This window comes from Monodelphis domestica, chromosome 1 (assembly GCF_027887165.1).
Source record: "Monodelphis domestica isolate mMonDom1 chromosome 1, mMonDom1.pri, whole genome shotgun sequence".
Classification (NCBI taxonomy): Eukaryota; Metazoa; Chordata; class Mammalia; order Didelphimorphia; family Didelphidae; genus Monodelphis; species Monodelphis domestica.
The window spans coordinates 407,223,181-407,247,360 of record NC_077227.1 but is presented as its reverse complement, the minus strand read 5'-3'; the positions used below and the strand labels follow the sequence as shown (position 1 = coordinate 407,247,360).

The 24,180-nt window shown below is 41.0% G+C and overlaps 1 protein-coding gene across 1 annotated transcript in view; it reads left to right on the top strand.

Moving 5' to 3' along the window:
• Positions 1-2,040: 2,040 nt before the first annotated feature.
• BPIFB3 (BPI fold containing family B member 3) overlaps positions 2,041-24,180 on the top strand; it is a 34,793-nt gene continuing 12,653 nt past the window's right edge. The window contains exons 1-9 of the mRNA XM_001381769.3: positions 2,041-2,152; positions 4,611-4,767; positions 6,233-6,337; positions 7,577-7,717; positions 13,543-13,606; positions 16,573-16,633; positions 17,630-17,721; positions 18,514-18,693; positions 19,609-19,662. Coding sequence (XP_001381806.2) covers positions 2,041-2,152; positions 4,611-4,767; positions 6,233-6,337; positions 7,577-7,717; positions 13,543-13,606; positions 16,573-16,633; positions 17,630-17,721; positions 18,514-18,693; positions 19,609-19,662 — 966 coding nt within the window. The remainder of the gene's footprint in view (positions 2,153-4,610; positions 4,768-6,232; positions 6,338-7,576; positions 7,718-13,542; positions 13,607-16,572; positions 16,634-17,629; positions 17,722-18,513; positions 18,694-19,608; positions 19,663-24,180) is intronic.

Here is a 24,180-nt window from a genome sequence, read left to right as displayed (position 1 = left end):
TAAAGTCATGTGAGCTCTTAGAACACAGGTTTGCCTTAAAGGAGGGTCAGAGTGTCTTGAGAACTGTGGGAGAAAAGTGAGATGCTAATACTTCATTATATCCCTGTGGATTTTATATGGTAATGGAGGGGAGCTGTTGTATTTAACCAGTTTAGATATGAGGAGAATAAGGTGCAGAGAGGGAGGGACTTTCACAAGTAAGTGATGGAGATGTCGTTAGACTGACAACAGTCTCTGGTTCAGCAGGAGACAAAACCTTGTGTTGTATTGTGATGTGGTCTGTGAATCAGAATGAAATTATTCCCCTTTTCCCTGACTCCCACTATGGTATCCCTCCCCACCATTTATAAATTACTATGTCTGTCTGTTTTCTGCATTTTGTATTTATCTTGTAGTCAGTGAGGGATTGGTTTGATTTCTGGATAAGAAATCTAATGCTGAGATCTTCAGATTCTACTTTTTCTTTTGGCGATTTGTAAAGTGTCACATCTCTTGTGGCCCTTAGTTTCTTTATCTGTGTGGTGGGAACATATCTGCTTGCTATCCAGCCAGAGTAGCTAAAAGTGCTAAATGCTGGGTTTATCTCAGAGGAATGCAAGGAATAGTTAGTAGATGGATAAAGTCATGTGAGATCTTAGAACACAGAATGTTGTATCAGAGCTGGACAGGATCTTAGAATATTCGTGCTAAGAAGGACCTTGGAACATATTTTAGAATGCCAGAATCGGAAGAGACTTTAGATCACAGAATATCAGAGTTGAAGGAGATCCTAAAACATAGGACGTCGGAGCTAGAGGAACTTTTAGGACTGAGGATATCAGTATGTGAATGAACTTTAGACTATAGAATGTTTCCTCTATAATAAATCTTAATGGATTATGATGAGATGGTGAGATTAGGGATTGCTTTATTCTTTGTATTTGTGTCTCCATTCCCTAATACAGTGCCAAACACACAGTAGGTGCTTAATAAATGATTATTGATTGAGTGGAATGATATTGGTCTTGCTGTCAAGACACTAAGTTTTAGTCTCAGTTCTAACACTTTCAAATTATGTGATCCTGTACAAGTTACCTCACCCTATCTAAACCTCAGTTTCTTGTTCTGTAAAGTTGGAATAATAATTTTTCATGGGATTGTGGTGAGGAAATTTTTCTATAACCTAAAAGAATTCCAGCAATATGTATTATTGCATTGCTATCTGTCCATCATCTCTTCCTCGCATTTCTCCAAGATAAACTCAACATTCAACGTTCTTGAATAATCCCTATGCTTGATTCTGTCATATTTGATTGCAGAAAAGCTTCCAAATCTCTCATTTCATAGAGTGGTGGACTGAGGCCCAGAAAGAGTGATTCATCTGAGATCACTTGGAAAGATAATGACATCTCTGGGAATAGATGCAGGTCTCCAGGCTCTCAGTCTTACATTTTTCCCCAAGAGTGCCCTGCTTGTCCAGATTCCATAAGGATGCTTGCTTGGAATCATGGAAAACATTCTCGTCATCTTGATAACATCAAGAGCTTGAATCTGTCTGTCTCTCTGATTATTTATCTAACCATCTACCCATCCATCTATCCATCCATCCATCCTTTTATCCATCCATCCTTCTATCCATCCACCCATCCATTCATCTATCCATCTCTCTCTCTCTCTCTCTCTCTCTCTCTCTCTCTCTCTCTCTCTCTCTCTCTCTCTCTCTCTCTCTCTCTCTCTCTCTCTCTCTCTCTCTCTCTCTCTCTCTCCCCCTCTGGTTTCTAGTGGTGATGGATAACTGGTTCCTCACTTAAAACTCAGTCCCTCATGTACTCAGTCTTCTAGAAAGTGCTGTGAAGGCAAATAAAGGAGAGAGAACAAATAGTGTCTGCCTTCACAGTACTTATAGTCCAAAGTGGCATTGGTGATTAGGTCATCCCACATGTGAAGTGAGTATGAGACAAATATGAACAGACACTCTTCCTCCAAGGCCAAAGCTTGGGGGTGTGCCTGCCAGGGACTGAGCATTCCTGTTCCCAACTCTTCCACGTGTCAGGGCCGAAGATGTTCTCCATCCTCTCTGTGGTCCTTTTCTTTGGGTTGCTGACTCCATCAAGAGGGCTACTAGAAACAGTTGGAACAGTCGCACGGATTGATAAAGATGAACTGGTGTCAGGTGAGTTTGCTCATGACCCTAAGGTGCATGCTGGGTAAGGGGCAGCTCCTGCTTCTCTAGCTCTTTGCAGATTACAAAGTGTTTTCCTCTGGGTAGCCTTGGCAGGTAACTACATCATTAGCTTCATTTACAGAGGAAGAAACTAAGGCTCAGAGAGGAAAAGCTTCTTGCTCAAGATCACACAGAAACTGAGATGTCGAGCTGTTACTAGTACCCAGGGTCCTTGGCTCTTGTTCCAATGTTGTTTCTACTCTGTCAGACTATCTCTTTAAATTTTTTTTTACATTATTTTATTTGGTCATTTACAAACATTATTCATTGGAAACGATCATTTTCTTTTCCTTCCCCCTCCCCCCTCCCACCACCTCTCCCATAGCCGACGCACGATTCCACTGGGTAAAAATTTTTTTTTAATTTTTATAAAAACCCTTACTTTCCATCTTAGAATCAATACTGTGTGTTGGTTCCAAAGTAGAAGAGTGGTAAAGGCTAGGCAATGGGGGTTAAGTGACTTGCCCAGGGTCACACAGCTGGTAAGTATCTGAGGCCAGATTTGAAACCAGGTCTTTCCATCTTCATACCTGGCTCTTAATTCGCAGAGACACTTAACTACCCCCCCATTATCTCTTTATCTTTTTAAGAGAAACCTTAAAGGAGAAAGGAAATCCTGGACTCTTTAGGTAACTCTTTAAAGGGAGCTCAGAAGTTTAGCCCAACTTGTCTCTGAAGCACAGGACCAAGAATCAGAAGACCTGGTTTCTATTTCTGGTCCTCCCGCTCCCTCTGTGTGAAACTTCAAACGAGTTGAAACTCTTGCTGAATTTATTTTTTCTCTTCTATAAAACTAAAGGGTTGGGGGGCAGCTGGGTAACTCAGTGGATAGAGCACCAGTAGGCTTGGAGTCAAGAGGACTCTTCCAGTCCTAGCATTCTACATTCTCTGTTCTAACATTCTTTCTAGACCCAACATTCTATGTTCCTTATTCTAAGATGCTTTTAGTTCTGACTGTTTAGTTCTCTGACTCTCTCTATGAACCACACAAAGCATGTTACATAGGCTATGGAAAAATCCAGGAGGAGTGGTTCCATTATGGGGCAGCTTTCTTCAGAGGGCAATTCCCTACCTGCCTCTCCTTAGCTCCCTGCTCTTTTCAGCAATAGGCACTGCTTTTCTCCAACTTTAGAGCCCTCATCTGAACCAGTGCAAGGAAGCTTTCGACAGGAGAAAGCGAGCCCAGAAGGATGTGGGAGAGAAGGGGAGAGAACTTACATTAGAAGAGTAAGCACAAAAGCCTTAAGACAAAAGAAGACTCTCTGGCGAATTCCTCCCCCACCCATGATAGGTTCTAGGACATGTCCCAGGAGGTCCTCACAAAGTTGCTGGGGTTGGGCACAATTCTGGAGTCTCTCCTAAAGCTTTCTTCTAGTCTCAACCCTAGTCCTAGCCTCAGTCCTAGCCTTTGAATGTTTGTCTACCCCTAAAGGGGCAATGATGTTCAAAGGGAACCTATTGATGAGGCTGGACATCCTGGGGGAACCCTCTTTCTATAAGTAGAGAATGATTGGAGTGAAGAGGGCAGGAAGAGCACCGAGGAAAGGAGTATGAAGAAATGTTGGGGAGGCAAGTTGGAACTAGATTGTGGAGGGCTTTGCATTCAAGCTGTTTGCCTTTAACCCGAGGAAGGCAATAGGGAGCTCCTGAAGCATTTTGGGGGTATGGGAGTACAAAGGGAGGCAAGAATTGCATTAGGGCCATTAACATGGTAACACTTATTGGATGGAATAGGAAAGGGGAGACTGGAGACAGGGAGACCTATGTGAGCTCTCCCAGACTCTGAGTCTCTGGAGAGATGAACCTTCTTTGTGAGATTCTGACCACTTCCTGATTGGAAGAAAATGAGTTTGGCCGGATCCATTTCCTGGTTTCCTCCCCTGCTTTAAATGCAGTAGACACTCCTGGACTGGGAAGAACTCTTTGCTTGGGGCTCCCACACCCAGAGAAGCTGAGGATGGATGTCTTGCAAGAGAAATGAAGAAGAAGCCTAGGATCTGATTGGAACGAGTTGGTTCATTCAGGTTAAATACTGATTTAATTCAGACTTTCTCTACTCCCTATGATTTTAAATAGTGAATTTGACAGACTCGGTCACTGGCTGACTACTGCCTGAAGTGGGCAGTATAGTGTACTGGAAAAGAATACTGGATTTGGAAGAAGACTTGAGTTTGAATTCTGACTCTATTTTTGGCTGTGTGACCTTCGGCAGTTCATTATACTCTCTGGGTCATGGTTCTTCCCTGTAAAATGAGAGAATTATACTAGCGGATCTCTAGGACCTCTTTCAGCTTGAAGTCCCATAAAACTAACGAAGTTGGCTATCTCTCAGGAAATGGATAAAATGCATTTATTTGTTCAGCTTGGAGAAGCACAGAATGGACTAACTTGCTGTCATTTATTTCAGCCATCCAGAATTCCCTAGTGGGTGGTCCCATCCTACAGAATGTGCTGGGGACTGTCACATCCTTGAATCAAGGTCTACTTGGGTCTGGAGGGCTTCTTGGAGGAGGGGGCATCCTCAGTTATGGTGGAGTAGTTGGAATTGTGGAAGAGGTCTCTGGGTGAGTCATTTTCGGTTTAATTTGATTTATATTTATTCAAAATGGGACAGTTTAATTTCCCCCCCTTAAGGACTTTTTTTTTTTTGACATGACAAAAAAGTATCACTAAATGGGTTAAAAAAGATGAGGCAACAATTTTGGTCTCAGGACACGAGTGGCTCTATTCCACTCATCTTTTGGGGAATAAGGATTCTGTAATTCTGTGATTCTGTAATTCTCTTTCAATGCTGACATTTTACACTATTCCAATCATGATTCTAGTTCTAACAGTCTGTTAGAAATGTCTCTTCTAGCTCTAACGTTCTTTGATCTAGGTTCCTTTCCAGCTCTATCATTCTATGCTCTAAAGACCCTTCTAACTTTCACATTCTATGTTCTATAGTCCTTTTCAGCTCCAGTATTCTAAGATCTAAAGTTCCTTCCAGCTCTAACATTCCATGTTCTAAGATCCCTTCCAACTCTATCATTCTTTGTTCTAAGGTCTCTTTCAGCTCTAACATTCTGTGTTCTAAGTTTCTTCCAGATGTATTCTATCCTCTAAAGCTCCTTATAGTTCTAACTTTCTAGATTCTAAAGTTTCTTCTAACTCTAACATTCTGTGTTCTAAGCTCCTGTTCAGCTCTTCATCCTATGTTCTACAGTTCCTTCTAGGATCAATGTTCCACATTCTAAGCTCCCTTCCAGTTCTAATATTTCATGTTCCAAGTTTCCTTTCAGCTCTAACATTCAGTGTTCTAAAGTCCTTTCCAGCTGTAACACTCTGCATTCTAAACTCTCCCCTGTTTCTAACATTCTGGATTTTAAGATCCCTTCCAGTTCTAATATTTTATGTTATATCATCCTTTAAAGCTCTAACATCCTAAGTTCTAAGGTCTTTTCCAGTTTTAACACTCTGTTATTTGTTCTAAGGCCTTTCTACCTGTAATACTATTTAATTAACATTTAAATATTTAGAGATCATCTCTGACACCAAATTTGTCTGCCATATGACTATATTAAATGTGACATGGAAAAATCCAGGCTGGAGCCATGTCATTAAGAAGTTGGAACAGGTACAAATCTGCATCGGCAGAGAGGGTTTCCCCACCAGGAGTTCCCTATATGGACTCATAGGGAAGAACAAAAGTAAAGGCACATTTTCCCTAAAAGTGGCTATACCTGGCAAAAAGGCAGCATGTAATGAGAAGACTCGGGTTCTAGTTCCAATTTTGCCACTAAACTTGCCAGTGGTCATGGGCAAGTGACTTACTTAATCTCTTAGATGGGTTCGACTAGATGGGCTTGAAAGCCTCTTTCTGCTCTAGATCCCAAGGAGCTAAGACTTGCCACCCTCCACTTAAAGGTATATCCATTGCAACCCCATTCTGGAGGAAGGCTCTCTTGTGGTGCCCCTACATAGGATGGATACCTGCTCTCTCTACAACTTCACCCTCTCTGATTCTTTTTCCTTCCCCTTAACTGACAGATTGAAGATTGAAGAGATTGTACTCCCCAAGGTATCCGTGAAGCTACTGCCAGGATTTGGAGTGCAGTTAAGTCTGCTGACCAAAGTTGGCCTCCATGGATCAGGGTTAGTAGGACTATGAGGAAGGGAAGCTTTCATCCTTACTTTTCAGGGCTGTGCATGCTTCAGGCTGGATGGTAGGAGGGTGGGGGTGGGCTCAGAGTCAGGGTGGCAGGGACTCAAGGAGAGGAGGGGGGGGGCCTAACCAAGAGGATAGAGTTTTAGTGAATGGATGAGGGAGAAGCAAAGGTGACAGTTGGGCTCAGCGAAGTGGATGGGGGCTAAGAGTTAAATAATATACATATACAAAGATGTCGTAGTGTCATGGACGTAGTTCTGAACTTGGAGATGGGAGACTTGGATTCTGGTACAGGTTTGGTCACTATGGTGTAACCTTGAACAGGTTGTTTACCTTTTTGGGTCTTATGTTCCTTATCTGTCAAGACTCGTCCATATGGCCTCATGAATCTTTTAAAAAATATTCTAAGTGTCTTCCTAGCTCTAATACTCTGTGTTCTATGTTGTAAGTAAGGTTCCTTTCAGTTCTTACCTACTAAGTTTTAGCATTACATGTTCTAACATTCTGTGTTCTGAGGAAAATCATTCTTGTATTATTTATTGCCAATTATTTCTATGTGAATCCATCCATTTTCTTCGATCCCAATCTTTGAAGGTCTGGCAATTTTTCTGGTGTGTAATAGAATAAGATAATTACCCCTCGGCCCCCCCCCCCCAAGCATCAGCTCATTAATTAGCTTGAGGGCCCTTCATTTCCGTTTATTGAGCAAAACAAAGCCAGTTTGAGCTAATGCCCTCCTTTTGGCATGTCCTTGCTTTTAACCTGCTCCTCGGTGCACCATGATGAAGTAATCAGGAGAAACCTTGAGAACTGGCTTCCTCATTAAAATGCTCATCAATCAGGGTTGCTTTCTCTATTTTTTTTTTTTGGTCAGAGGAGGACCAATCAGAAGGAAGACACTCAGGTACAAAAGACTTGTCCATTGTGTAGGATCTTTTGGCACAAAATGGAGGCAAGCCAATAATCTTTTGATTGAGCAGTATTCTTGCTCATAAAGGATATCCAGCTCTGCTACACTCTTCCCTTTGGTAAATTCTATTCCCGACAGTTCTGTATTCTAAGGTCCATTCCAGCCCTGACAACACATTTTCTATATCCTTTAGATGCATGTATTGCGACTTCTTTCACGTACACATCTGGCTGTAGCCATTTAGCCATACCTTGGCCAGTCATCGGCTCACTTGGGGAAGGGGACCCTTAACAGTTTTCTCTGAATTTTCTCCCAGTCCACTGGGGAGCCTGTTGCAGGTGGCAGCTGAGGTAAATGTGTCATCCAGGGTAGCCTTGGGGGTGAGTCCCAAGGGCACACCGATCCTGATTGTGAAGAGTTGCAGTACTCTCTTGGGCCACATCAGTCTGCTATCTGGGTAGGTGCTGGTCAGGCTGGGGTGAGACCTTGGCTTGACACAGGTAAGAAAACCCCTCCTTTCTTCTTCAAGAACCTCAGAACCTCCGATTCTGATCACCTCTTCTTGGGGCTTGGGACTTGGACTTGACAGTCTATTAATTTCACCTTCCATGATAATTCCACCCTCCATCCAAGTAGAACTTTGAATGTGTAGACAATTTATTGAAGCACATTTTAAATGCTTCATTGGATAGAGCTGGCTCTAGAGTCAGGAAAATCTGAGTTCAAATTTAGCCTTAAACACTTATTGACTGTGTGCCTTGGGACATTCACTAAATCTCTTTCCGCCTCAGTTTCCTCATATGCAAAATGAAGATAATAATTATGAGAATCAAATGAAAAAAATATTTGTAAAGTGTTTTGCAAATCTTCAAGCTCTATATAAATCCTTCATCAGACATTTACTAGCAGTGTGACAATGGGCAAGAGAGTCACTTAATCTCTCTTTGCTTTGGTTTCCCCAACTAAAATGAGGATAATAATAGCTCCTGTTTCACAGTGTTCTATGGATAACTTTGGTTGGTTTTCCCATGGCCTATGAGGCCTGTGGGTTTCCATAGTTCAAGAACAATAGATTTGGAGTAAAAAAATGTAGATTCATGTCAGAGCTCTGCTACGCTCTCCCCAATAATTAGCTGTATGACTGTCAACAAGTTATTTAACCTTTTTGGATCTCCATGTACACACCCATGGAACAAACCTGGAAGTGGTCTTAAACTTTAACCAAACTTCAATGTGCATATGGAGAAGGAAGGAGCCTACTAAATAACTAAAACTATGGGATCATAGATTTAGAAATAGAAGGTACCTTAGTCCCTTTATACATTTTATGATTTTTTTTGTCATTTTGTCATTTTACAAATGAGGAGTCAAGATTCCTAAGCAACTCACTATCAGTCACGCAAGTGACAGGTGGCAGAATTAGGATTTAAACTTTAGACCTTGCTGTGTTTCAGAAGTGTGACAATAAAAAACATTTTGATAGAAATTGCAAAATGTTACTTGGACTCATTTTCCTCACCTTTAACAGATGATGGGGTTAGATTAAATGATCTCAAAGGTTTCTGGTTCTTCTCACTTCACTTTGCATCAGTTCATATAAGTCTTTTCAGATTTTTCTAAAATCATTCTGCTCAGAATTTCTTATAGTGTGGTAGTATTCCATCACCATCACATCCTACAACTTGTTCAACCATTCTCTAATTGATGAACAACTTCTTAATGTCCAATTCTGTGCCACTACACCCCCCCCCCACACACCCACACCCACACCCACACCCACACACACACACAAACTGCAATGAATACTTTTGTACAAAGAGATCCTTCCCCACTTTTTTTTACTACTTTGGGATACAAACCTAGTAGTGGTATTGCTGGATCAAAGGGTATGCACAATTTTAGAGATGTTTGGGTATAATTCCAAATTGTTCTTCAGAATGGTTGGAACATATTACATCTCCACCAACAATGCATTAGTGTCCCAATTTTCCCACATCCCTTCCAATATTTATCATTTTCCTTTTCTATCATTTTAGCCAATCTGAGAGATATAAGGTGGTACCTCAGAGTTGTTTTAGTTTGACTTTTTCTAATCAAGAATGATTTAAAGATTTAAGTGATTTAAAGTGGTTATAGATAATTTTGATTTCATCTGAAAACTGCCTGTTTATATCCTTTGAACATTTATCAATTGAGGAATAACTTATATTTTTATAAATATGAGAAAGTGACCTTTATCAGGCTGCTTTCCTTATAATCTTGGTTGTGTTAGTTTTGTTTGCATAAAACCTTTTAAATTTAATATAATCAGAATTATTTATTTTACATTCTATAATGCTCTAATTTCTTTGTTTGATTCCAAATTCTTCCTTATCCATAGATATGACAGATAAACTATTCCATGCTCCTCTAATTTACTTATGGTATCACCCTTTATGTTTAACTCATGTACCCATATTGATCTTGATATATGGTATAAGATGTCAGTTTGTGCCTAGTTTCTGCCATACCATTTTCCTATTTTCCCAACAGTTTTTGTCAAATAGTGATTTCTTGTCCCCAAAGCATGGATCTTTGGATTTATCAAACACTAAATTACTAGAGTCATTTATTTCTAGGTTTTGCTTACTCAATATATTCTGCTGATCCACCACTCCTTTTCTTAGCCAGTACCAGATTGTTTTGATGATTACTGTGTCATATTACAGTTTGAAATCTGGTACTCCTAGGCCACCTTCCTTCACATTTTTTTAAATTGATTCCTTTGATATTTTTGACTTTTTGTTCTTCCAGATGAATTTTGTTATTATTATTTTTATAAAATAATTTCTGGGCAGTTTGAATGGTAGGGCACTGAAGAGTAGATTAAGTTAGGTAAAATTATCATTTTTATTATATGTGTTTGGCCTACCCATGAGCAATTAATATTTTTCTAATTGTTTAGATCTGACTTATTTGTGTGAAAATTTTGTAATTGAATTAATATAGTTCCTGGGTTTGGCTTGGCAAGTAGACTCCTAAGTATTTTATTTTATTGGCCATTAAATTAAATGAATTTCCCCTCCATCTTTTGCTGCTAGATGTTATCGGCAAAATATAGGAATGTTGATGCTTTATGGCATTTACTTTATATCCTGCAACTTTGCTAAAGTTGTTAATTATTTCAACCAGTTTTTAAGTTGATTCTCTAATATATCATTGTATCATTTTGAAAAAGCGATGGTCTTCTTTCTTCATTGCCTATTCTAATTCTTTCTATTTCCTTTTCTTCTTATATGTTATAGCTAACATTTCTAGTAGAATGTTGAATAATAGTGGAGATAATGGGCATCCTTGTTTCACTCCTGATCTTAATGGGAAAACTTCTGGCTTGACCTGTTTTAGATAGATGCTACTTATTATTTTAAGGAATCAAGGTCTTTTTCAAGACTACACCATTGACTTGGTTACTCTTAGTCAAACAATGCCCCCTAATGGACTTGGAAAGATATGCTTTCCTGGCTGTTAGAAGCATGGTTCTTACTGATTTTAATTTAAAATATTTTATCTTCCTATATAAAAATGAGTACATTGCTTGGTGAGAGCAAGGAGATCTAGAGTCGAATCCTGGTTCTGCCATTGACTATGTGACTTTGGAAGAATCACTTTCCCTCTTGAGATCTCATTTCCCTCATTTTGTAAAATGACCGAGTTGGACTAGATAAGGGATGTGCTGAAAACTACCTCAACTGCCTCAGGAGAGCTGATGGTTAACTTTTCTGTTTGAGCATTTACATCTCAGAAATTGGCAAGCCACAATTCAGGGCTTGATTTATTGATTTGTTGATTGCCTAGATTTAAGAAGATGATGTTTCTCCATGTTAATCAGGCAGATTAAACTTAAAAGTATACAATCCTAAATTTTGTTTTTTTAAAAAGCTGGTTGTTAAAACATTTACCAACATACCACTGAATTATATACACTTTAAAGTTTCTTCCAACCTTATTAGTTTATGTTTTCTAAAGCTTCTTCCAGCTCTGACAATCTGTGGTCTATGATTTTGGTCTGCGGGTTCATTGGCTTGGATAATTTGTATTTCTATTGCAATTTCAAATGGTTTAGCCCTCCAAGGCAATATTAGCCCACTTAAAATTCACAGGTCTTAGGAAAAAGCCTTGAGGAATGATGAAATGATGATGGTGGAATGCTAGATTGTAGGACAATTTCCCATAGTGAAGCCCTGAGCCAGTAGGTAGAGCCATGGTAATGTGTCTCTCCATCCCATCCCCTCTGCCTCCCCATTATGTGGGGGAAAGAAACTCTCAGGATTTAGGCAAAAAACCCTCAAGTCTTAGGCTAGGAACTGCCTAGTAAGGGAAGCAATAGGAGCACTGGTGCTTCTTCGGAGGCCATGCCTGGGCATAGCTGTTGCTAAAATCTTTCAGATGAGACCCCATCAATGTGGGTGGGAGTTGAGGCAGGGGTAGGTGCTTCTGGGTAGGGAAGGGAAGAGGCAAGAGATGGGAAAGGAAGAAGATGAGGTTGAAAGAGCCCAACATCTAGTCAGCCTGGAAGGCCCTCTGCTTTCCACCTTCTGTCTCCAGGCTTGTCTTTTTATGGCCTTTGCCCTCTCAAGAGAATTCTGAGTTTTCATTGTAACCTGATTTTTCTGAGATACAAATGTTTGAGAGAGTAGACAGCCATCTTCTCCTCCCCTCCTTTGCCCCTATTTACTGAGCCTTCTAGTTAATATACAATATTTATTATATGTATTATTATTATTATTATATATCTAATATTTATTAAGCACCTACTACATGCCAGGAATTGTGCCAGATTCTGGGGATATTAAAAACAAAAGTGTCACAGTCCCTGACCTCAAAGAGCTTCCATTCTAATGTGGGCCTTGAATAAATAATTAAATAAATGTGTGTGTGTGTAAATGTGTGTGTGTGTGTGTGTGTGTGTTATTTATTGTTCAATGTTTCAGTTGGGTCTGACCCCATTTGGGGTTTTCTTGGCAAGGATATTGTAGTAGTTGGCCATTTTCTCCTCCAACTCATTTTTCAGATGAGGAAACTGAGGCAAACAGCATTAATTAACTTTCTCAGGGTTAAATAGTAAATGTCTGAGGCCAGATTTGAACTGAGGAAGATGTTTCCCTGATTTCAGGCCTGGCACTCTAACCTCTGTACCACCTAGCTGGCCTGTGTGTGTGTGTGCATGTATACAGACACAAATAGTATAGTATATATATATATATATAACATTTATCATGTATGCTATATTATATATAATATAACATGCATTTACAGTATTACTATAAACATATGCATGTATTATATATGTTAGCATGTAATATGTGTGTGGGTATATATATTAAATATACAAGTCTGTGTTTTTATATGTTGTGTATATATATATGTATATATATTAGCAACTAGAGGAGTCAGGAAATGCTTCAAGTGGAACAGAGGTCCATGAATTTGGTTAAAAATTATAAATAGAATTGTTTTCACACCGCTGTTTCCTTTTTAATCCTACATATTTCATTTTATGCATTTAAAAGCCTTCTTTGGAGAGGAGGCATATCCATAGGCTTCACCAGACTGCCAAAGGGGTACAGGTCCCAGAAAGGATAAGAGTCCTTGATGGAGAAGGTGGTAATTGAGCTGAATTTGGAAGAAATCTAGGGATTCCAAGAGGCTACTCTGAGGAGGTTAGGGGAAGGGATGACACACATTCTAGGCATGGGGGGCAACCTGTCCCAAGGCATGGAGAGAGATGTACATGATCCTGAGTTAAGAATTTTAAGAAGATCCTGGTGAGGGAGCAGCTGGGTGGCTCAGTGTCTAGGTCTAGAGATGGGAGGTCCTGAGTTCAAATCTGGCCTCAGACACTCAAGTCCCTTGACCCCCATTGCCTAGCTCTTACTACTCTTCTGCCTTAGAACCAAGACACAGTATTGATTACAAGACATAAGGTAAGGGTTTAAAAGGAAAAAAAAAAGAAGGTCCTGGTGATTGAGCCATAGATTGTGTGAAGGAGAGTAATACGCAAGAAGGTTGGAATGTCCCATGCCTACCTACCCTTCTTCCTGGAGATATCTTGGGTCTCTCAAGGCCCATAAGGTTGCCCCAGACCCATAAAACCCTATAGAGGCCCTTGAGTCTCCTATCCCTTAGGGAAGACCCAGGCCTGCCCAGGATCTCCCAGCTTCAGGCCTGGCTCCTTGTCCATTGAGCCGCCCAGCTCCCCCTCCTGCATTTTCTATGATTAACCCTTCTGTTGCTTTGGCCTAGGCTGCTGCCAGCCCCACTCTTTGGTGTGGTGGAACAGACACTCTTCAAGGTGCTCCCCAGATTGGTGAGTTCCAAAGAGGCCCTGCCAGGTGACTGCCCTCAGATTGACCCTTGAAGTCTGGACCCTGCTGGGAAATTTATATAACTCCCCAAAGACATCCAGGTTAAGCCCTTAAATCTCTGCATCTAAAATTCCCTCCTGAAAACCCTCTTAGGTAATTCCATCTGAGCCTATCGGCAGCGAGGATACTTGGTGGTGTTGGGGAACAAGGATGTGAGTAATACTGCTAATAATTATAATAACGATAGCATTTACATAGTGCTTTAGGGTTTGCAGGATGCTTTAGAAGTATCTCATTTTATTCTCGCATCAATCCCAGATAGTCCAGATCTGGATACGGAGGCACAGGTTAAGGGACACAGAGCTAGTAAGTATTTAAGGCCTGCTTTGAACTCAATTCTTGACTCCAGGTTCCTCACACTATGGGCCGCCTAACTGCCCCTCTCTGCCAAAGATTATCTCACTTTATCCTTATAACAGTCCTGGGGAGGTAGCGGTGGTTTAGTTGTTTCAACTGGATCTGATTCTTTGTGACCCCGTTTAGGCTTTTCTTGGCAAGGATCCTGGAGGGCTTTGCCGTTTTCTTCTCTAGCTCATTTTAGATGGGAGGGAATTGAGGCAAACAGAGTTAAGTGACTCACCCAGTGTCGCACAGCTAGTAAGTGCCTGAGGCTGAATTTGAATTCAGATCTTTTGGCACTCTATCCACTGATCCATCTCATTGCCCCATCCTGGGAGGAAGGTGCTGTTATTATCCCCATTTAGCAGATGAGAAAACTTTAGGTCAATATCACTGCTCTTGACTATCTCAAATGATATCTTACAACCACAGCCCCATTTAGGGCTGTCAGAGTTAATATATAGAGTGCAGACCCGCAGATTTGGAGGTGGAAGATACTTTAGAGGTAATTAAGTCAGACCTCCTTGTTTTATAATTTAAAATTTTTGATTTTTTTAAGCCCTTACCTTCCGTCTTAGAATTAATACTGTATATTCGTTCCAAGACAGAAGAGTGGTAAGGGCTTGGCCATGAGGGTTAAGTGACTTGCCCAGGGTCACATAGCTGAGAAGTATCTGAGGTCAGATTTGAACCCAGAACCTAGGCCTGGCTCTCAAACTACCGAACCACCCAGATGCCTCCCTCCTTGTTTTATAATTGATGAATCTGGGCCCAAGGCAGGTTAAGTGGCTGGCCTTGGATTTTCACATCATAGAATTTGAGCTGGAAGAAACCTTTAAGGTCATCGTGTCTAATCCAACAAAGGACCAAAGGGATTGTGACGTGAGTTTAAATTCGCCCTCGGACACTTCCTAGCTGTGCGACACTGGGCAAGTCACTTATAAAATGGGGATTTTACCACCATCTTTCCAGGGTTGTTATAAAGATCAAATGAAATTTGTACAGCGCTTTGTAAGCCTTAACATGCTACCTAAATGCTGTTATTATTATTATGCAAAGAATCTGTGTTATAGAGAGGGCCCTTGAAGCTCGCCCTGGAGCTGGAAGGGAGCTCTGAAGTGGTCTAGTCCAACCCTCCCATCCTACACATGAGAGAGCCAAGGACCAGAGAGGTCAAATGTCATGTCCACGGCCAGCCAGGTCAGAGGCGACATTGCCTTGTCTGTCTTCTGACTCCAGGAGTTGAGTGTCCGAGGTGGGAGGGCCCCAGAATGGAGAACGTCGGAGCTAGAAGGAACCTCATGATACTAAGCCCTAGACTTGATTATGTGGGTCACCGAGGCCCCGGCAGGGAAATAACGGGTTGAAGGTCATATAGTGAATCAGGGCCAGATCTGCAACTTAAGCCTAGACTGCCTGGCTTCCCACACATCTTTGGATAGTCCACAACTAACGCAGGCTTCAGAATTCTTTTCCCTCCACATCCCTCCCTAACTCTCTGCAAATTCCTCTCCTCCCCACTATTTTATTAAACCAATACTTATTATTGGTTTAAACCAATACTTATTATTGATTCTAAGATGGAAGGCTCTTAGAATCAATAATACGTATTGGTTCCAAGGCAGAAGATTGGGAAGGGCCAGGCAGTGGGGGTTCAGTGACTTGTTCAGGGTTGCACAGCCGGGAAGTGCCTGAGGTCAAATTTGAACCCAGGACTTCCTGGCTTCAGAACTGTCTCCTTATCTGCTGAGCCACCTTGCTGCCCTCCCAAATCCCTTTTGATAGTTTTTCTAAGATGGATGAGTGCTAGCTATCTGAAGAATTGCAAACATTTGTATTCCAAGGCATCTGTGACCCTCTCTCTAAATAAGTTTCTGGCAAGTGGCCAGGGTGCTTCTCACCCCAGCTCAGTTTCCCCAAATCATGAAAAAACAATAAAATTTAAAGCCCTTTATAGCAAACTGTTCAAAAGGCGAAAGTATTCCGAGTGGGGGATCCTGGATTCAGATCCCAGGTCTGCTACTTACTTCTTGTGTGACCTTGAGCAAGTTCCTTCTTTCTTACTAGGTCTCAGTTTTTTCATATGCAAAATGAAAAAGGTGAAATAGAGTTGGGGTCCACAAATAGATCTCGGGGAATCCATGAACTTGGGCGAGGAAAAAAAATCACATCTTTATTTTCACTAATCTCTGGCAGAAATTTAGTATTTTCTTTTTTTAAAAAAATATTTATTTATTTAATTTAGAATATTTTTCCATGGTTACATGATTCATGTTCTTTTCCTCTCTCCTCCCTCCCCGCTCCCAGAGCAATTCCATTGGCTTTTATTTTGTATCATCGGTCAAGACCTATTTCCATTTTATTAATGAAATTTAGTATTTTCTTCAATTATAATTTTAAAAATATTACTTTAGGAAAGTGTCGTTAGGTTTCCCCAGACTGCAAAGGGGGTCCATTACACATGAAAAAGTTAGGAATCCCTGGCCTAGATGAATGCTATTGTCCTTTCCTGCTCTGAATCCCCAAACCCCAAGATTCCTCCAGTTATGTCTCCTTCTGTCCCCCACAGCTCTGTCCCATCATTGAGAGCGTCCTGGTGGTGGTGAATGAGCTCCTGGGTGCTGTGCTGTGTAAGTTGGGGCTACCACTCCTTCCCTCTCTTGATTTCTCCTCTGTTTCTCTCTTTACTGTCATTGAAGGACTTGAGGTCTGTGTGACCTTGACCAGATTCTTCTTCTAGGAGCCTCAATCCTTCCTATGTAAAATGGGTCTGATAGTCCCTGTCTGGTATCTCTCACCAGGCTTTTGTTAGGCAGATCCAGTGAGAGAACATTCATGAAAGCTCTGGGCAGCTTTGGACAGATGTGGACGGATCTCTATTGATAATCATATTGATAATCTCTATTGATAAATCATAGCTGACATTTCTTCCTTTTTCAAGTAGCACATCATATCTTTTTCTCATTTTTATTCTTTTTTATAGCTTTCCACTAATTATTTCTTGGTTCTTTTAAGTCAGGGATCTTACTGTACAGAGAGAACTGATTCAAGAATGACTCCCACATCAGGAATGAATTGTTTTCTATCTTAAAATAGAATGAAGGAACCAATTATCGAATGAATTAATTAGTTAATAAAAGAACCAAAAAGGCATGTATTGGGTACCTGATTTGTGCTGTGTACTTTGCTGAATGCTCTACATGCAAACACAGTATTGAGGCAGCCCCTGTCCTCAAGAATAGCTGACATTTCTAAAGCACTTCCACTTTACTGAAGCGTTGCACACAATCAGCAGATCTTCCCATCATCCCCCTGGCTTAGGCAGGATTGCCTGATTTTTACAGATGATGAAAACTCAAGTCCAAAGAGTCCCAAATCACCTCCCCAGAGACACACAGGTAGTTAGTGTCAGAGGAAGGATTTGAACCTGGGCTCTCTTTCCATTGTGTCACCCTCCCTCAAGCAATGAGAAACCGTACTTTTAATGCTATTTCTATTATAATACACATCAAATGCTTGAAAACACTGGGTTTAGCACCATAGAAAAGTCATAGTGAAGTTTTGAGGGGTTGGGACTCACTGGGCCCCAGGCTAATTTAAAGATGCTCTTTTCTGTTCCTTTTTAGGCCTCGTCCCCATTGGTGCCCTGGGCACTGTGGAATTCACACTGGCTACTCTGCCCATCATCTCCAACCAGTATATCCAGTTGGACATCAATGTGAGTGAGCTTTATGAGCTATAAAGCATCATATGAATGAGAATTGTGAATGGCTCACCTTTTTCTTTCTGTAAAGGTAGGGTTTTTGAGGCTGTTGCAGGCCACTCTCCAGCTATCTAGAAAATTCTTAGAGAAAATTTGGATGTGACTGCCTGGGTGGGAAGGTAGCAGCTTTTATGGAAAGAACAGTTTTCATATCTGAAAAGGAACTCGAGCCATCCCACCCAAACTATGCCTAAACAGGAATCCCTTCTCTAGTTTCCTTGGGAAGTGGCCACCCAGCTCTGCCTACATGATCCCTTCTCTCTCCCTCCTCTTCCTCAGTAGGGAGATCATTCTCATGAACAAGCCATTCTAGTGTGGAATAGCTCTGAATTTTAGAAAATTCTGCTTATATTGAATTGAAGCGCATCCTCCAGTCATCGGACATTATCCTACCCTCTGGGACCCAACAAAACACAGCTGACCCCTCTTCCCCAAGATAGCTGTTCAGAGGTTAGGCAACACGTTTTAGATCTTTCCTAGTGTGTTCTTCTTCATGTTAAGGATTCCTCTACTCTCAGAAAGGCTCTGCTTGTTCATGGGTGACAAGGCAAGGTCTATCTACAGAGCGAGTTGGGGAATATTGGCTGGGAGATAATATGGGAGGACAGACTCCTTTGGTGTCCTTTGGTGTTCATGCCTGGTCATGAGTGGAGGAGTGGGGGAATATGGCTTGGGAGCAATCTGTGAGGTCAGAATCATATCCTTTCCCACTTTTTCCTCCCTGCTCCCCATATCCTCCATCCCTAGCCTCTGGTTAAGAGTGTGGGTGGTGATCTGATCGACCTCCCTGAGCCTCCAACGCCCATCAAGGTGCCTCCAAAGGAGGATCATACTTCCCAGGTGACAGTGCCATTGTATCTCTTCAACACTGTATTTGAACTCCTGGAGACCAATGGGGCCTTGGACATTGACATCACACCTGAACTGGTGAGTGCCAGGGGCTTAGATCTTACTGCCGAGATGCTAGCCTTGGGGATGGTCTTCTAGGTGGCACTCAGACATTTTGTCCTATTGCCATTTCAGCTGAGAGGCTGGACTACTTTTACAACTTTGCAGAATGGAATGAACATTGATGTTGAGTTTAGAGATCCTGGGTTCAAGTGTTGCTTCTTCTCTCATGTATGGAAGAGTAGAAAAAGCACAGCTGGAAGTCAGAAGGCCTGGGTTTGAATCCCAGCTCTGTTATTTAGTACCTGTAGGACCTTGACCAGTTAAATTTAAATTTAACCTCTCTGGTCTCAGTTTACTCACCTGTAAAATAAGGAAATTGAACCAGATAATCTTTAAGGTTTCTTCCAACCCAAAATTCATGATTAGCCTTAATTCCTACATGTTATGTAGGAATTATTATTAGGTGTTTTGAAAAATTCATAAAGGCAGCCTGGAACAGTAAGAGATGGATTCAAATCCAACTTCAGAGGTTTACTAGCTGTGTGACCCTGGGCAAGTCTTTTAACCTTGTCTTCTTCAGTCACTTCATCTATAAAATGGGAATAATCACAGCAGGATTTCCTATCTCCCAGGATTATTGTAAGGATCAAATGAGAAAATATTTACTAATCTTAAAGTGCTATGTAAGTGCCATATATGTGACATATCAATTGTAAATTTCATATATGTGTACACTTACATACATGTATTAAATTAAGGATAATAGATATATTTCACATACACATATATATGCATGTGAAAAATTACCAGGGGTAGAGGGAGAGGCAGGAAAATGGCCTTTTGGTCACTGACATTTCTCAATGCTTGTGTCCCCCCTCCATATCCCCTCTCAAATACTATTTCAAGACCTCTTGCCTGACCACTAACTGACTGTGTCTCGTTTGGGTACAGGTTCCTAGCAACGTGCCCATGACAACGACAACTTTGGCAGGACTGGCTCCTGAGGTAAGGAGTTGTCACATCTATTAGCTTGTCTCCTTCTCTCTGGGCCCTCCATGCAAAAAGTCAAAGAGAATTAAGTGGATCATGAAAGAAAAAAAATTAAGTGGATCATAAAAGAAAAGAAAAAGAAATGGATCATAAAAGAAATAGTTCCATAGAATTGGGTTTAACTTTAGGTTGAATGGGGCTCACCCTACCTAGTGACTATAGGGGGTTTATCCAGATGTCAGTCTCTAGAGGGGAGGGGTATTTCTTCCATGTTGCATTTGGTAAACTGAATTTTCCTCTGGACTTTGGTCCTGAAGGAGTCAAGGAAAAGGCAAGCCTGAGACAGGGTGAGGATGGAAAAGTCATGGACCAGTAAAGGTCAGAGAAGGGGGACAGGAAACACAGGTATCTCTCTCCCTACCACTATATGCAAGGTTGGATTGTCTATTCCAGGGCCCAACTGTGTTCCCTTTCCCCACAAGGGGGTAATAACTGGTCTGATTTGCCTCTCTCCATCTTGAATTTGTCCTAGGTTTTGGGGTATCTAGTTAAAGTTCTGGTGGAGATCCAAGGAAAGTCAAAGACTTGACTCTTTCTAATTCTGGTTTTGTCATTAATTAGCTATATGATCTTGGACAAGTCATTTCCTATTTTTGGGCCTCAGTTTCTTCCTTTGTACACTAGATGATCTCCAAGGTCTCCAAGGAGGGCAAACATAGACATGACTAAGAGACCCTTTTCTAGGAATTTACAATCTAATGACATTGGTGGGAGGGAAAAGGGGAGAGAGAAGACACATATAGAAAAAACTATATTTGAATTAAGTACAAAATAGATAGTGAAAGTCCTGGCAAATTATTTAGAGATTCTTTAGGGGTGGGAGGAGAGACCATATTCCATTCCATTCCATTCCATTCCATTCCATTCATTTAATTCTAACAAGTGCTAGTTTCAGTCATGTCTGACTTTGTGACCTCATTGGGGATTTTCTTGGCAAAGATACTGGAGTGGTTTACCATTTCCTTCTCCAGCTCATTTTACAGATGAGAAAATTGAGGCAAAAAGGATTAAGTGACTTGCCCAGGGTCCCACAGCTAGGTAGTGTCTGAGGCCAGATTTGAACTCAAGAAGATGAGTCTTCGTGACTCCAGCCTTGGTACTTTATCCACTATGCCACTTGGCTGCCCATGGCCAATGGGAATAGAGAGACAATGACAGCAACAAAAAGAGGCAGGATTTTCTTCGTGCTTTAAGATTTGCAAAACTGTGACTGAAGAAACAGACTGATTTTCAAGGAGCTGAACACATTCATCAGGAAGTAACACAAACACAGATAAGTATAATACAAGATAGATCGACTATGATTAGGGCAAAGAAGAGTTCAATCGACAAACATTATTCATGGCAGCACCTGGAGATATGAAGACAAAAAAATGAAAGGCTGGATGCTTTCCCTCTGGGACCTGACATTCCATTTACGTATATAAATATACACAGAATACTTACAAAATAAAGATAAGATATTTAGGGAAGGAGAGCATTAGTATTTGGGTCAGGAAATGTCTCATGTAGAAGTCTTTGAGCTGAATCTCAAAGGAAACTTGGATTTCTAAGAAGCTTGACTTGAGAAGGGAGGACAGTCCAGGCAGGGAGCACAGCCAGTAAAAAAAAAACAAAGAGAGGAAATGAATATTATGTATGGAGAACAGCATGAAGAACAGTTTGGCTGATCAGTAGAGTTCGGGAAGAGGAGATAGGACAAAGCGAGGTAGGAAAGCCTGAGCAGGGAGAGAGATGTTTCGGTTGTAGCCATCAGCTTCCTAGCTCCTGAGCTCAAACTGGAAGGGAGATAAGTATTCTGAGAGCTGGGATTGTGGGGGAAGTATGTTCTGCAAATGGGAGATGGTCTGTGCAGAGGGGGATGTGGAAGCTTGTATTTGAGGAACAGCAAATAGTCCCATTTGGCTGCAATATAGAGTATGTGGTGTTGAGTACTCTAAACGAAACAAGGCTGCCAAAGTTAGTGGGAAATAGTCATCTAGTCAGTCACTAAGAATTGATTAAGCGCTTACTCTGTCAAGAAGCCAGTACCCATTTATTGAGCACCTGGTTTGTCCCAGGCAGCGAGGATGCCAAGAAAGTCCTTGCCGTCCAGGAATTTACAAAGTAATGGACATTACAATGGGCCAAGAAAGGTGCTAAGATAAGGACTCAAAGTCTGTTTGATTCTAGAGGTGGTGGGGAGCCAATGGAAGTCTTTGAGCAGGAGAGTCCAGGCAAGAGGTGAGGGCTTTAACTAGGGTGATGGCCATGGCATTGTAGAATAGAGGATGAGTGTGAGAGGTATTGTGGGGTCCGAATTAACTAGATTGGGAAATGGATTATAGGCAGTGGAGAGTAAGGAAGACTTCATAAAAGAAGGTTGTTACTTCTCCCTTGAGCCTTGAGGGATAGGAAGAAGTTCCTTCCAGGCTGGGAGGATAGTTTAAGCAAAGGTGGAGAGATAAGAGAAACAAGAGAATGACAAGGAAGAATAGTGCAATTTAGCTGGAATATAAAATATCCAAAGGGAAATAGGATGAGATAAGCCTGGTTGCATAGGATTTATGTTAGGAACTGATGCTTTTCTTTGAGAGTCAATCAAGAGAGGAAACAAACACTTATTAAGTACCTACTATGTGCCAAGCAGTTTACAAACATTTGAGCTTCATAACAACCCTGTGAGGTTAGTTTTAGGATTATACTGATGAGAGAACTGAGGTAGATAGAGGTTAAGTGACTTGTCCAGGGTTACAGAACTAGGAAGTACCTGAGGCCAGATTTGAAGGCAGGGTTTCCTGACTCCAGGCCCAACACTCTTATCTACTGTACCATCTTGCTGCCTCTGAAGGTCTATCAGTTATATTTTTTTTAACCCTTACCTTCTGCCTTAGAATCTATACTGTGTATTGATTCTTTGGCAGAAGAGTGGTAAGGATTAAGCAATAGGGGTTAAGTGACTTGCCCAGGGTCACATGGCTAGGAAGTGTCTGAGGCCAAATTTGAACCCAGGACCTCCTGTCTCTAGGCTTGGTTCTCAATCTCAGGTGCCCCCTTCAACTTGCTTTTATAAAAAATAGTTTAAAAAAATGTATTTTTAAATTCCTCATAGTCCTCCATTCCTGCCCCCATATTCCTTGTGACAGAGAAAAATGAGTTTCAGTTACTAAATTTAGCACTAGAAAGTACAGCAGAGATCTGAGGGTAAAATAAGGTGGGGCAGGTAATAAGAATCCTGGCATCGCAGTGCTGAAAAAAATAGCTATAACTAGGGCAAAGCAATCAGGGCTTTTTCAAAGGTGTCAAAATTAGACGCTGTGCTAACAGTACTTGTGTTTCTTCGGCAGCAGGTGTAGAAACAATGATTCTTGGCATCAAGTTAGCAAAACTAGTTAACACAGAAAACCATCTGAGCTCCTAACCCCCCTAACTTCCCATTACTCCCCCAAGCAGAATAACTCCCCAGTAGTGGCTTTAAGATTATGAACACTGCCAGGTATTTTTCTTCATCACAAGGTAGGGCTCCATCAGGCTGCTGGTGGTGAGCACGATGTCATTAAAAACACATTTGCTTTTCCCAAGAGTAGAAGGAGAGAAGGGCATATAGCTCTATATGCCATACAGGCATGCTAAGGTATACAAGTGAAAGGATGTTTCTGGGCCCTAGCTCTAGTTCTTAGGGTCACCGAGCCAGGGGAAGTAGGCATTACAGTGATTTTGGTAGGACAAAAAGAACTTTCTGATTATGGGAAAGGACAGAAGACATAGTTACAGATGTCCAAGGGATGTTTTGGGATTTGGATGAATAAAGAGTGAATGAAATTGATGAATGATTGAATGAAAAAGTCTTTATTTTTTATTTTATTTTTTTTATGGAAAAAGAATAATTTTAATTATCATGATTGATTACAAATTTTCTTGGAGAAGTTTTCCCTAAGACTGTTTAGTACAAGTCTCCCTGGAGAAAGTATACAAAAAAGATAATATAGAACTTATTATTAAATATATATTTGGGAATGAGACTATTTTCTTTGCCAAATACCCTCCACACCATTTGCTGAAGTAGGGTATAAGAGTAGAAATCTACCAATAATCTCATCCACTTAAAAGTAATAACATTATTAAGTAAGAAAATTTAAATCAGTTAGAAATAACTATAGCAGGCAATGGACACCTCTTTGAGCCAAAGGTAATTCATGGAAAACAAAGTCCTCCCCTAAGAAATATCTATAAAAGGGAAAAAATAATCTCAGAACCAGTTAGAAATTCTAAAAGCCTCTAAATGGAAATTAAGGTTCAGATGACCACTAAAAAGAGAAAAGGAACGTAGGACTAACACAGGACTTAACACAGTCTCAAAAAATTTCTACTTTTGAAAAAGTCTTCATTAATCACTTTCTGTGTGCTGGACACGGTGGCAGGGTTACAAAACCAAAGCAAGCCCCATTTCCTTCCCTCAATGAGTTTAAAAGGGGAAGGCAATACCTAGAGTGG